This window comes from Hyperoodon ampullatus, assembly GCF_949752795.1.
Source record: "Hyperoodon ampullatus genome assembly, chromosome: 2".
In the NCBI taxonomy this organism is placed as follows: domain Eukaryota; kingdom Metazoa; phylum Chordata; class Mammalia; order Artiodactyla; family Ziphiidae; genus Hyperoodon; species Hyperoodon ampullatus.
This window is the reverse complement of record NC_136915.1, coordinates 98,104,698-98,118,753: the sequence shown is the minus strand read 5'-3', so window position 1 is coordinate 98,118,753 and position 14,056 is coordinate 98,104,698. Positions and strand designations below refer to the sequence as shown.

The 14,056-nt window shown below is 50.9% G+C and overlaps 1 protein-coding gene across 2 annotated transcripts in view; it reads right to left on the bottom strand.

Moving 5' to 3' along the window:
* SLC6A17 (solute carrier family 6 member 17) overlaps positions 1–9,050 on the bottom strand; it is a gene marked incomplete at both ends in the record, with an annotated part of 32,446 nt that extends 23,396 nt beyond the window's left edge. For both annotated transcript variants that reach the window (XM_079696363.1, XM_079696364.1), the window contains 5 exons: positions 690–800; positions 2,499–2,680; positions 3,443–3,569; positions 5,232–5,389; positions 8,777–9,050. In XM_079696363.1, coding sequence (XP_079552489.1) covers positions 690–800; positions 2,499–2,680; positions 3,443–3,569; positions 5,232–5,389; positions 8,777–9,050 — 852 coding nt within the window. The remainder of the gene's footprint in view (positions 1–689; positions 801–2,498; positions 2,681–3,442; positions 3,570–5,231; positions 5,390–8,776) is intronic.
* Positions 9,051–14,056: the final 5,006 nt, after the last annotated feature.

Genomic DNA, 14,056 nt, shown 5'->3' with positions numbered 1-14,056 from the left:
AGGGCCACCTGGTGGGCAGAGGCCACGCTTAGGGAACTGGCTGTTTCCATTTTCCTAAGGAGTATAGGTGTCCACCTTCAGGACTCCATGCACCATGGTCCTGCTCATCCCTCACTGGGCTACTAGGAGAGATGTGGATAGCTTTGGTAAGGGTAAAATCTCTATCCACGTGGTCTTTTATCTTTAATAAGATAGTAACCTCATTCCCCTGATTGGGGTACAAGTTGGGATTCCCAGGGAGCTTTCTTCTCTTAGGCATCTCCTTGGTTCCTGCAGTCACAGATCCACTCAATGAAACGCGCCCTGACCCCCACACCCGAGCCCAAACTGACTTCACACCATGGCCCCAAGCACACCCAGTGCTTTTCCACACTCTTGCTCATACAGTTCCTTTGACTGCAACGTCCTACTGCCGCCCACTGAAACCCTATCTGCTCCCTGAGGCTCGTTTCAGATATCATCTCCTCCTTGAAGCTTCTTCTGATTTCACCCATACTGATGTGGTGTCCCTGCCCTGTCCCTCTCCTTGGGACCACGGGGGCAGGGCCCACGCCCGCTTCCCTGGTGCCTCCCTCTGGCGCCCACCACAGTGCCCGCCACACAGCACGTCCTCAGGCAGTGTTAAACCGCGTGAAGCAGACAAGGCCCAGAAGAGCTGCCCATGTTCCTGGGGAGCCTGAAACCCTTACCTTGGGAGTGAACATGTGTAGGATGCCGTCGACGGCCCCCCGCAGCAGCAGCCCCCGGACCAGGAAGCAGGCCAGCACCACGTAGGGAAAGAGGGAGCTGAAATACATCACCTGCAGAGAGGACAGGGACCCACTGTGGGCCAGAGCCCCTCCTGCAGCTGGCATCCGCCTCCCTGCTTGCAGCTGGGGTACACGCGCCTCCTCTGATGGCAGCAGAAAGCAGAGCCCCAGGACCCCTGGGCACGGGGCCAAACCCACTGCACGTTTGGCATCGAGCCAAGGCAGAAGCAGCCACACAGACAAGCTGGAGTCAGCATGGCTGTGCCTGAGGCTTGTTTTCTCCTTTCAAGGGCTGGTGGGGCTGGGCTCGCAGCCTCCGCGCCCCCAAGGGCCGCTAAGGGGGCGAGGAACCCTTTTCTCTCCCCTCTTCATTTTTTCATATCTCATGCCTGCTTTTCTGTCCCTGACTCCAGTGGACCCCCTAAGGATCTCCCCTGTCCTTAGAGCTCCTTTGACAGAAGGCATCCAGGAGGTTATAGGCACGACTCCCAAGCAAAAGCATCAGAAGAAGGTCCTGCCTCTTGTGATTATAAATTAAATGCTACTTTCTAGCACATGCATTTCTTGAACATTTCTATATCTCCATGGGCCTGGCACAGAGCCTCCCACAAAGGAGATGCTTACAAAAAGTTTGCTGCACTGAAACAAACCAAGAAGGCTGCTCAGGGAGAATGGTGTAAAGGTTAAAAGCACGCATGTCCAGAGCTAGACCACCTGAGTTCTGATCCTGACTACCATTTTCCAACCACATGACCCTGAGCTATTTATTTAACTTCGGGGTGCCTCCATTTCCTCTTCTATAAAGTGGGTAAAATAACTCCTAACTCCTAAGATTGTTGTGGCCCAAACTGCACTCATACATGTGGCAGTGCCTGATCAGTGCCACAAAGTGCCAGCTACTATTTTGGCCTTTGGAGACAGAAGAAGTGGTGGCTGAGACCATGCTACCTTTCCAGGGCTTAGCTTCCCTGCTCATCAAATCCACCAAAGAGCCTGGAGCCTCAGACAGACAGACAGCCAGGATTCTAGTTCCAGCCCTGGGGCTGACTGGCTGCCTGATCTCAGGTGAGATATTTCCCCCCTCCTCTGGAACCTCAGTTTCTTCGTCTGTAAAATGGGCGGATTGGGCTATAGGATCTCTAATATCTTTTCCAGCCCTGGCAGTCCATGAATACTGACACATGACAAAGAAGAAAGTGCCGTTATTTGAAGGGAATCTGACCTACTGGGAGAAGCTGTGTGGGGGGCTTGGCTGGTCTGCACCCTCAGAGGCCCCCAAAGCCCCCTTCACTCACAGCACCCACCCGTTCACAGAGCTCATTAGTTGTAGATACACTGAGCTGTTGGTTTTCACCAAAAATTGCTGAGCAGGCTCTTCTAGGGCTCTTGCTAGGGAAGCTGAAGGGCTAGGGTCTAGCCGAATGTCCTAGCTCAGTACTCCCGGTTTTCCTTCCCTTTAAAGTCTGCGGGAGCAACCCAGAGTTATGTGAGCACGGAGGCAGCTGGGGTCAAGGCAGTGATTTTCCACAAGCCCATCCCTGGCGGGCTGTCCACAGGGAACAATACTGTGGCTATGATGCTCTCATCACCTCCTCAGGGGCCTGTGTCCTCATCCTGAGCCATCCAGAGGCCAAGCCCACCCAAAGAACCCTGCAGGGGCGACCCAGAGTTCTCCACCCCTGCCTTCCACACTTTTCTGGGGCACCCCCTCCCCCGTGTAAGTGTGGGTGCTCCCCCCGCACCGCTCACCTTCCCCGAGGACTGGATGCCCTTGACGACGGCCATGCCCACGATGCTCCAGGCCACGAGGAGGCACAGGGTCATCTTCCAGTTGAGGCCCCCACTCTCTGAGATGGAGTTGGAGATGTCCAATGCCTCTCGGTACCAGAAGTAGGTAGTGGCCGAGCTCTTCTCACACTCTGGCTCCACCACTGAAACGGCAGCAAAGGCCACAGGGCCTCCCTCGGTGGAGGGGCCTGTGGGACCACCTCCTCCACTTGACCCCCACCCAGGGCAGCTGAGCATGGGCAGCAGGGAAGAATGATATTGTTCTGGGTTAGCCAGGATCTGGCAGACCCTGAGGACTCCTGGGCTCCCAAGGGGCCTGGGAGGCTTCAGGATATACTGATCTGACTGAATTCCCACTCATGTCATCCCCCTGCCCACATCCATCCATGGAGGGCAGGAAGGATTAGGCAGAACTGGCCTCAAGTTCCTTGGGAAGGGTTCTGAGCGAGGAGCTGGAGACCTGCATTCTCATCCTCGATCCTTGGTTAAGTCAGTGGTGTGACCATGGGAAAGTTGTTTCTGGGCCTCAGTTTACCCATCTGTGGATGGGATAAGTCAGCCAGCCCTTTAGGGGACTGGCATGCAAATTAAGGTTGTTTCCAGATAGGATGGTATTAGAGTAACATAGGGTAGTTAATCATAACTAAACAAAAGTCACAATCTCCAGAGTTATATCTACACTCACTATTTCATTCAATCCCTGTAAGAACTCTGTGGGACAGGCTGGCAAGAGATCACCAGAAGGGGAAATGAGGATCAGAGAGGGTAGGTGGCTTATCCAAGGTGGCACAGCAAGTCAATGAAATCCCAAATCTGTGCCTTAGCCTCTTAGGCTCCTTCAGCTCCTTCCTGGGACAGAGCTGGCTGGAATCCCCACGTGGTTTCCTCAGAAGAACCATACTTGCCTGCCACGGTCCCATTCCTGGCGACAGGGCACTCACTCCAGGGCAGCGGGTACTGGAAGGACTTGAAGAAATAGAAGATGCTCCACCCGATGATCACATTATAGTACAGCCCAACGAAGAGGCAGACCTGCAGACGGGGGTCCATGGGGGTCACAGAGGCTACAGGCAACTCCACCCCCACCCCCCTCCCCATGCACAGCCTTGGAGGAGGAGGAGGAGGGATGGGATGACGGGACAGTGGCAGCTGAGGGCCTGTTCCTAATCCTCCACTCATCTGCTATTTGGGGAATCCACAGAGGAATGTTTCAGATATTAAAGTTCTCTCCTTTAAGCAGTAAACTCTTAAAATGTTAATCCTCTCCAGTTTGAAATTCTTCTAAGATGCCTGAAGCACTTCCCCATCATTTCCTGATGACTCAGGATTACAATTCCAGAGCTGCCCTCCAGGGCTATGGAGGCATGTACAGCTACTGCCGCTACAGTAAATGGCCCCAGACTGCTGCGTTTTTTGAGGTTTTGTAAGTGCTTCTTATTGGTTTCCCATGTCTTTCCTTCTCTCGGGATGCTACTTTCTCTTTGGTACTGTCAGCAGTCTGCCTCTAGAAAGACATCACTTCTCGTTCTTGGAAACATGATAACCAACCTTGGTAGAATTGTATTTAAAATAGGAGCACATGGATTCTGACTGAGGGTTCAAGGGGTTTCTTTGAAAGCAATGCGTTTACATGCAGAGATTTGCTGCATCCACTTTGGATGTCAAGAGATCCCTTCTATCTCCAGGGGCCCAACTATATGATGCATCAGTGACACTGCTGGGCAGTGTGAGAGCTGAGAGCCCCTTGCTTTATTAATTTCACCTAAGCCCGGGTATGCACAAGCAGACACTCCTACAGCACACCTTACGTGGAATACAGAAGGAGAGACACCCACTACCTTTACTTGGATGCTTTTAGTCCAAGGGGCAGACGACTCACACTCATGCATATACACCCGGCCAGCCCCAGTAGAGGTTGCTGTATTCAGCCATGTCAACCTGTGTAGAGGTGATCTCTCCCAGGCGCTGAGTGAGGCAGGTTTGGACTGGCCCTGCTGCCGGGGCTGACAGATCCTCAGTCCCTTCCAGAAGCAGATTCCAGTTTTTATCCCAGGTGTGAGCATGGGCACCTGTGGGCTTTGCCCTTAAGGGAGGCTCGGTTTCCTCACCTAGAGAGCTAAGCAGGGCCTCGTCTGTTGCCCTGTGGATCAGCCTGGAGCTCTCATGGAGTTCCCCATCCAGGCCAGTGGGGTCTCCCTGTCTCCCATTGTTCCAAAGCCTCACCCCCTCCTGGGTGAGCCCCAGGCTCCTGAGTCCTTCTCCTGTCCGCTCATGCGCACAGCAAACTGGCAAGGAGACGCCATACCCCAGGGCTGCCTCTCCTCGTGCCACCCACTTACCCAAATAAAATACTCTTTAACCCAGGAAAAGGACAGGCCTCCCTCACAGAGAGCTGGTGGGCTGGTGGGCAGAAAGGGGAATCTGGGATGGTCCACATGTCCCCAGAGAACTCTGGCGGAGATGTCCCAGGCCTTTCCTCCTTCATAATAATCCCAAATATTAGACCATCAGAGAGTGGTGCCAACTTTCGGTTTAGGAAGTATGTGGCCCTGAGACACCTGCCGGATGCAATTCTCATGATGAGGGTCTCCCTCCCTGCCCTTACCCCCGCCCAGGACTCTGGTCTGTAAACCCTGTGCCCAAGAGCAGCCCCTCTGCCTCCTGGCTAGTGCCCGCCAGCAGCCCCCAACTCACTATGCAGCTGGAGAAGCCGATGCCGCCCAGGCGGGGGCACACGTAGTGCCACACGCCAATGCTGCCACGGCGGATCCTCTGGCCCACAGCCAGCTCCAGGAAGAAGAGCGGGATCCCAATGACGATCAGTAGCACCAGGTAGGGCACGAGGTAGGCACCTGGGGAGGAGGGAGGGAGGTCGGAGGGTGTCTGAAGCACAGCAGCAGGGTAAGGGGGTGGGTAGCCAGGCCCTACAGCGTCGGCCACATCTCTAATCATCCTCAAACCGTCACCAGTCCCTGTGCTCCTCCAGGAATGGTCTGGCTCACACGTGCGACCTACCACACACTGGCCGCCCAGACCTCCTTCTAGCCCTTGGCCCGCAACGCTAAAGGAGGATCCAGATGTATGTCAATGCCTTCCACTCACAAGGCTAGACTCAGAGACAGACACAGCCACCTCCTGACATACTCTGTGGTCACCTGTCCCCCCAACATGTGCCCAAACTGCCAGTGAGTCCAGGGGGTCGGGCATCTCCGGGGCGCATGACCCGGCACTTGGCAACAGTCAGCTGTTATCTACTCTGTACCAGGTGTGTGCAGTGGGGATATCAGGGCAACAGAAGGCACAGATGCTATCCCAAGAGAGCTGCGGGACCCTCAGGTTCACACGAGCAATGTCAGTGCATGCACACACATCACGCACAGCCAACTGAGCACATGTGTCCTGAGGGAGGGGTGTGAGTCCCATAGAGCTAATCAGGAGAGGCTTCCAGGCGAGCAACCTCCCACACCTCATATAACAGCATCTAATACATTAAATACACAGGTGCACAGGGTCACATGCACACGTAAATTCCACTTGTCACTAACAACCTGCTGTATCACGATCCTAAAAGGAGGAGGGCCTGAAGGACCCCTGGCTCTGTCTTTTAACCTAGTTCTGTCTCTTGGTCTCCGGCTCAGGGACGCAGAAGAGGAGAGAAGTGATCTGCAGGAAAGGACAGGGACACATCTTCCTGCACATGTTGCCCGACCTGAGGACTTGCGGGTGAAATACAAAACCCGGGAGGCTGTGTGACATGTCTATACATGCCTCGCTTCTTGCAAACCCCAAGGTTATTCCTGGGCCTTGAAAGACCATCTCGATCTCAGCCTGTTGAGATGCACACTGAGTAGGGGTTAAGATCCAGACCACGGAGCCAGACCTCCTGGGCCTGAATCCTGGCTCTGCCACTTACTAGCTGTGTGACTTTGGGCAAATTGCTTGATCTCTCTGTGCCACTATTCTGCCATCTATGTAAAGAGGATGAAAATATTAAGTAGAATCATATGAAATTGCTGATATTTGATCACTTTTGACTTATGAAAATGGCCATTTCATATGCTTCAACTGTATACCTACTGCACAGGGCTGTTGTGAGGATTAAATGAGTGACTTACCCATACTACGCATCTGATGACCATTTGCCTCCTTCTCATAAAAATAAAGAGAAAAAAAAAGCAAACTGAGAGGATGCAGAATAAACTGTCAACATCTGGCAGAGCTAGGCAGAGTTCCAGAGTTTCCATCCAAAATTAAGTAATTTTGACTGGATCACCCAGGGCTCAAAACCAGAGTTTTGACTCTCAGACCAACCATCTCCTTCCTGTGATAATTTGCCTCCTTCCAAAAAACATTTAAGATGACTTACTGTAAAAACAATAAAATATTGGAGAGTTAAAGGTAGAGATAAAGAGGGATTCCAGGAGTCAGAAAGGATGGGAAAATGAAGGTAGGAACATGGGATGGGGAGCTCAGAGTCCTGAGACCCGACAACGTTTTTCTTCCGGGAGTTGTTCGTGATGTCTGGTGCCGTGGTAACTGTCTGGTGACACTGAAAGCTAACAGACTTTGGCAAGAACGCTGCCCAGGGGAGCGGGGGTACGGGCAGAATGTGTGGTGGAGAGAAGGACTCTGTGATTCAGCATCAGTGCTCAGGCAGACTGATTATCTCGGCCACAAAGGACAAGGCTGGAGGTTGCCAGCCGGAGTCCCCAAATGCAACGTGTCCTCCAAAGTTGTTTCGGGTACTCTGAGCTCTTAACATCTCACAGCACTTAAGGGAACCACACACTTCCATTTGTATCTTTGCTTTGGGCTGGTCTTATATAAACTCAGTGACCTGGGCCTGGCCATGCCATACAGACTGAAAGCTCTGATTGGCAGTTATTTATTGGGGGAGAAAAAAAAGATCCTTCAAAGCAAGGAGAGCATGGGGGGAATAGACTGTGCCCTGGTGGCAAGATGGAAGTTTCTGGCCTAAGTCAGGTGGGCATTCTCACTCCCTGCCCTTCACTAGAAACTGCAAAGGAGGGGAAGCCTCCAGCCAGACTCTGCCTTCTGGACCAGGGAGAGTGTCCCAGAGAGGAGGGAGGGTCCCTGAATAGGGCTCCATCACTGGGAGGAGAGTCCCATGGGGCAGCGAGGGAGGCAGCAGGGTTAAAATGCCTGCAAAGCGGCAGCCACACCTTCAGGCTGGAGTGTGGCAGTCCTAGGGCACAGGGACTCAGGGGCATGAAAGCTCTCTTCTGACTCAAATCACTTTCCCAGGACCAGAGGTCTGAGCTTGGAAGCGTCATTTTTTTCAGTCCATTTTTGCCTTGCTTATTTTTGGTTAGTTTCCCCCTGGTTTCAAAGCAAGTTGCCTTTGGAACTTTCTAGCCTGCATTCAGGTGCTGGGGGATAAGGCTTGGGGGCTTCTACCCTCCCTGGGAGCTAGAAGTATTGAGTAGAAGGGGTTTGATACCTCGGGCAGGATCCTCTGGGGGGATTGAAACTCAGGGGGCAGTGTGAGGACCCTTCCTACCTGGGAGGCTGCGGGTATACTGATTAAGTGCTCAGGCTCTGGGGCCAAGCTGTCCAGGTTTGAATCCTTACTTTATCACTAGCTGTGTGACTTGAGCAAGTGATCTAACCTCTCTGTGCCTGTTTTGCAGTTTCTAAAGTGAGGATGAGAATAGTTCTTCCTCACATAGGCTTTTTGGGAGGATATGATGGTTGAACCATATGAAATTGGTGCTTTAGCTGTTCCAAGACACTCACATATCAGCAGTTTCATGTATTTCAGCCTAATATCCAGGAAGTGCTCACAACAGTGCCCAGCAGTTATACGCATTTAGTAACAATGGCCAATAGTTACTGTGTCAGATACAGTGGTAAGCATTCTACGTGTAAAGCTCATTTAATTCTCCCAACTATCCTGTGAGGCAGGAACTACTATTATTCCCATTTTACAAATGCAGAACAGCAAGGCATAGAGAAATTAAGCAACTTGCACAGGGTCTCAGTGGCTGCACTGGGATTTGAACCCAGGCTGTCTAGGGCCAGAGCCCACATTCTTATCATCATGCCTGCAGCCTCTTGAGAGCTGTTAGCTGTTAGCTATTCCTGGGGAGTCTCACTCTGGAGTTCTGAGCTCCATCCTACGAGGGCTCTGGTTCTGCCTCACAAAGGGGTGTTTCTTTTCTCCCCTCAGCCCAGCCCATTTGCAGGGCACCCCCAGGGCAAGCAGGGCTGCCTCTTACCTCCTCCATTTTTCTGGCACAGGTAGGGGAACCTCCAGATGTTGCCAAGGCCCACAGAGAAGCCGATCTGGGCCAAGATGTACTGCAGCTTGCTGTTCCAGGCCGGCCGGTCCTCCACATCCGCCACCTTCTGCTTGCTGCCTGCTTCTCCGGCCACATTCAGGATGCTCTGCTTATAGTCCACAGGCTCCTCAAGGGCCAGCAGGTCGGCCACCGACTCCGTGACATGCTCATTACTGTGCTCGCGCTGGGTCACCTTGCTGTTCTTCGGCATTGGGCCACCTGGGCGAAGCAGCCCTTCTCCCCAGCACGCAGAGAAGGTGGGACTCGGCCGCTGTCAGCTCCTTCTCATCCAGGGACCTCTGAAACCAGATGAGCAGGAGAGGATGAGCTGACCACACCAGAGAGGTGGGGAGCCCAAGTGGACACAACCCAATCAATTCATCAACTCCCCGTCATTCACTCAGAAGCTGGTCAGTGGCCTTGAACATCGAGCTCGATTTCCTCCCCATTGAGGTGCCCGCTGAGGAGCTCGAGGTCTGCACACTCAGTTTCGCCACTAGCCTTCTTATCTGAGCATCATCAGAAAGGCAAGCCTAATGGGACGAAAGAAGCAACACCATACACCAAACCCAAATAAAGGGTCGTCCATGACAACATTGACCCCTTTCATAACCACAGATCCTAGAATGTTCAAGAACATCTGGAGGGCTCCACGGCCTTTCCCGCCCAGGGCAGCACAGGGTATAGCCAAGTCCTAGCCCTCTTGTGTTCTATTTAATCAAACCACCTGGTGGGACCCAGGAAGCCAGCGCCTGCATTCAAAATGCAGTTTGGGGGCCAGTGGCATCATGGGAACTTGTCAGAAACACAGACTCTCAGGCCCACCCCGACCTACTGAATCATTCTCTGTATTTCTACAAAACCTTTGGGGATTCAGAGGGACTTTAATGCTTGGGGGAAAAGTGGCTAGAGCTCTTACCATGGAGCCCCTGGACACCAGCATCCCAGGCAGGAGCACCGGCCAGGATCAGCTAAGGATTCTGGCAGCAGAGCCCTAGAGATGTTTGCTCAGTGCCAACAAATCCTGGGTCATCACTCAGCAGTGATATTATCTGAAGGCCACCACAGCCAAGAGCCAGTTCTCCATCCTTCAGTGACAGTTTTACAGCAGATAATGTCTGCACAACATGGGCGGGGGAGGCAAAACCCTCCCTACTCCTGCAATTCCCCATCGTGTATCATGCTTTCCCTTAAACAAATAAAGCACCAAGGAAATGAGTCCTTTGAAGGATCCCAACATTCTGCTTGTTTTGAAGCACCTCCTCATTAAGGGAAGGATGGAGGATTTAAAATTAAACCACATACACCCCGGCCTGCAGTTGCCCTGCATCTTTCTAGGGATGTAAATTATCCGGCTCTGCCATTACTAAGGGAAGGAGCTGCCTCTGTTCTCCTCGCACGTGCCACCTGAATTCTTGGGCAAGGTCCCTGTGTAGCCGAAGCGTGCAGGGAAGCCCCTCCTGCTGGGCTTGACCCAGACCTCCTGGCTGATTCCAGCCACAAGGACCTTCAAGGAGACCTGGCTGGCCAGATCCCGTTACACATGTAATGAAGCTAGGAGGCCTGGCAGATGGGGACAACTGTCCACCCTGGTCTGCGGGGTTAGCCAGCCCTCCCCAGGCCAGGCCTTGGACCACACAAGCAGGTGACACTTCCCTGCTCTCCTCATCTAAGGGGGACAGTGATTCTTTAGGGACTGTCCCCTTCCACCTCAGGCACAGCCAGGGTCTTGGGCTTTGGAGTGACTGGGACAGAGCCAGCCTGCCTGAAAGACCTCAGAATTCCCTACAAGAAATGTAGCTCTCTGCTGGGACTCAACTTTAGAGTGGGTCAGCTGAACACTCCATCATGTCCTGGAGGGTGCTCCAAGGTGGGACTCTGTGTCTGTGGCCCCTCCAGCCCTCAGCCTCCCGCAGGGCTGCTACGGTGCCTGTGCTACAGAAGCCGATGGTGCCCCCAGGAGTTGTGCAAGGGGGAGGCCTGTGTTCTTGCCTGGGCTGCCAGGACAAGCCCCTCCCCCTCCCCAGTCAGTAGGTCCCTGTCCCCAGGCTCTCAAATGGAGAACAAAACCTAAGGCACATGCAGCGGTTGCTTGTCTAGCTACCCCATCTCTCCTCAGCTTACGTCAAGAGTTTTATTAAAAACTAGAGATGGGGAGAAGGGTGAGGGTGGGTCCCTCCTGCAACCACAATCACTCAGGTACCTTAGCCCAGAGCCTCTCTGCAGGTACTCAGCCTGCAGCAGGATTTGATCAGAACACTCTGCTGTGCGTTAGATATGACGTACTGTTCATCTTGCCACAACTGGAGAAAACCGGGGGGGATTCCTGCAAGTCTGCAGAATTTATCTTGAGGCTGACCAATTAGAGAACATAAATTCTCTAACTTCCCCATAAATAGATTAGTGAGTGGCAGCTCTGGTCACCAGCATGAGAAGGAGGGCAGAGGGGAGGAAGGCATCATTTTAAACTAAGTGGGCTCAAGGACAAAATGAACACCTTCTGGTAAATCCAGAGAAGGATACCCACAGCAGCATCACAGAAACCATAGGCATCAGCTCAATATGAGCTTCTTCCTCCTTCCCAAGACATCACTGATGTGCACGAACATCCTGCACTGCAAGACGGGGGCCCGAGGTCCTCCTAGGCCATTGGGTTTGCAGGAAGCAAAGTGCTGGTGCAAACTTGCAAGCTGAGACACTGGGCTGGGTTTCAATCATGACTAGAACCGTCAGTGCCCAGTGAATATGCTCATGTGACAGCAGAGTCCAACATTTGGAATAGTAAAGTTTGAGGGATCCTAGCAACATTCTCATTTTATATATGAGGCAACTGAGGCCCAGAGAGAGGAAGTGAATTGCCCAAAGCCACTGGGTCAGACTCAGCAAGGCGGGTGGAACACTGGAAGAAGACAGTCGTCTCTCATGGTAAAGGGCAGGGGCTTTGAAGTCAGAGAGGACCGGGTTTGAGGGCCCATTTCATTCATTCGTTCATTCACTCACTCATTCATTGACTTGACATACATTAACTGAGTGCCTTCTCTGTAGCAGGCTCTGTTCCAGGTGTGAGGGATACAACAGCAAACAAAATAAGCCAAGGGTTTCCTCTTGTGGAGGTTATATTTCTAGTAGAAAGGCCAGATACTAGAGAAAGAAATAAACAGATAAAATAGCCAGTGGTGATTTTTGCTATAAAGACAATAACATGGGGTAGAGAGTGGGGTGGCTTGCGAGCTGGAGGGCTGCTATTTTATGGTCTGGAAAGGCGTCTCTGAGGAAGGGACATCTGAGCAGAGGCATATACATCAGGAGATGTATGTTAAGTGTGTGAGTGAATGAATGAAGTGCCTTTCTGACTTCAAAGCCCCTGCCCTCCACCCTGGACGCCTCCACCCCACCAACTGTAAAGACAGTCTCTTCAATAAGTGGTGCTAGGAAAACTGGACAGTTACATGTAAAAGTATGAAATTAGAACACTCCCTAACAGCACACACAAAAATAAACTCAAAATGGATTAAAGACCTAAATGTAAGGCCAGACACTATCAAACTCTTAGAGGAAAACATAGGAAGAACACTCTATGACATAAATCACAGCAAGATCCTTTTTGACCCACCTCCTAGAGAAATGGAAACAAAAACAAAAATAAACAAATGGGACCTAATGAAACTTAAAAGCTTTTGCACATCAAAGGAAACCATTAAAAAGATGAAAAGACAACCCTCAGAATGGGAGAAAATATTTGCAAATGAAGCAACTGACAAAGGATTAATCTCCAAAATTTATAAGCAGCTCATGCAGCTCAATATCAAAAAAACAAACAAGCCAATCCAAAAATGGGCAGAAGACCTAAATAGACATTTCTCTAAAGAAGATATACAGATTGCCAACAAACACATGAAAGAATGCTAAACATCATTAATCATTAGAGAAATGCAAATCAAAACTACAATGAGATATCTCACACCAGTCAGAATGGCCATCATCAAAAAAATCTAGAAACAATAAATGCTGGAGAGGGTGTGGAGAAAGGGGAACACTCTTGCACTGTTGGTGGGAATGTAAATTGATACAGCCACTATGGAGAACAGTATGGAGGTTCCTTAAAAAACTAAAAATAGAACTACCATATGACTCAGCAATCCCACTACTGGGCATATACCCTGAGAAAACCATAATTCAAAAAGAGTCATGTACCAAAATGTTCATTGCAGCTCTATTTACAATAGCCAGGACATGGAAGCAACCTAAGTGTCCATCAACAGAAGAATGGATAAAGAAGATGTGGCACATGGGCTTCCCTGGTGGCGCAGTGGTTGAGAATCTGCCTGCTAATGCAGGGGACATGGGTTCGAGCCCTGGTCTGGGAGGATCCCACATGCCGCGGAGCAACTAGGCCCGTGAGCCACAACTACTGAGCCTGCGCGTCTGGAGCCTGTGCTCCGCAATGAGAGAGGCCGCGATAGTGAGAGGCCCGTGCACCACGATGAAGAGTGGCCCCCACTTGCCACGACTAGAGAAAGCCCTCGTACAGAAACGAAGACCCAACACGGCAAAAATAAATAAGTAAATTAATAAACTCCTATCCCCAACATCTTCTTAAAAAAAAAAATCCTCTAAAAATGTTAGCCAGTACAGACAAGCTTTAAAAAAAAAAAAAAAAAAAAAAGATGTGGCACATATATACAATGGAATATTACTCAGACATAAAAAGAAACGAAGCTGAGTTATTTGTAGTGAGGTGGATGGACCTAGAGTCTGTCCTACAGAATGAAGTAAGTCAGAAAGAAAAAAACAAATACCATATGCTAACACATATATATGGAATCTAAGAAAAAAAAAAAGGTCATGAAGAACCTAGGTGTAAGATAGGAATAAAAACACAGACCTACTAGAGCATGGACTTGAGGACACGGGGAGGGGGAAGGGTAAGCTGTGACAAAGTGAGAGAGTGGCATGGACATATATACACTACCAAATGTAAAATAGCTAGCTAGTGGGAAGCAGCCTCATAGCACAGGGAGATCAGCTCGGTGCTTTGTGACCACCTAGAAGGGTGGGATAGGGAGGGTGGGAGGGAGACGCAAGAGGGAAGAGATATGGGAACATATGTATATGTATAACTGATTCACTTTGTTATAAAGCAGAAACTAACACACCATTGTAAAGCAATTATACGCCAATAAAGATGTTAAAAAAAAAAAAAAGGAAACAATGGCA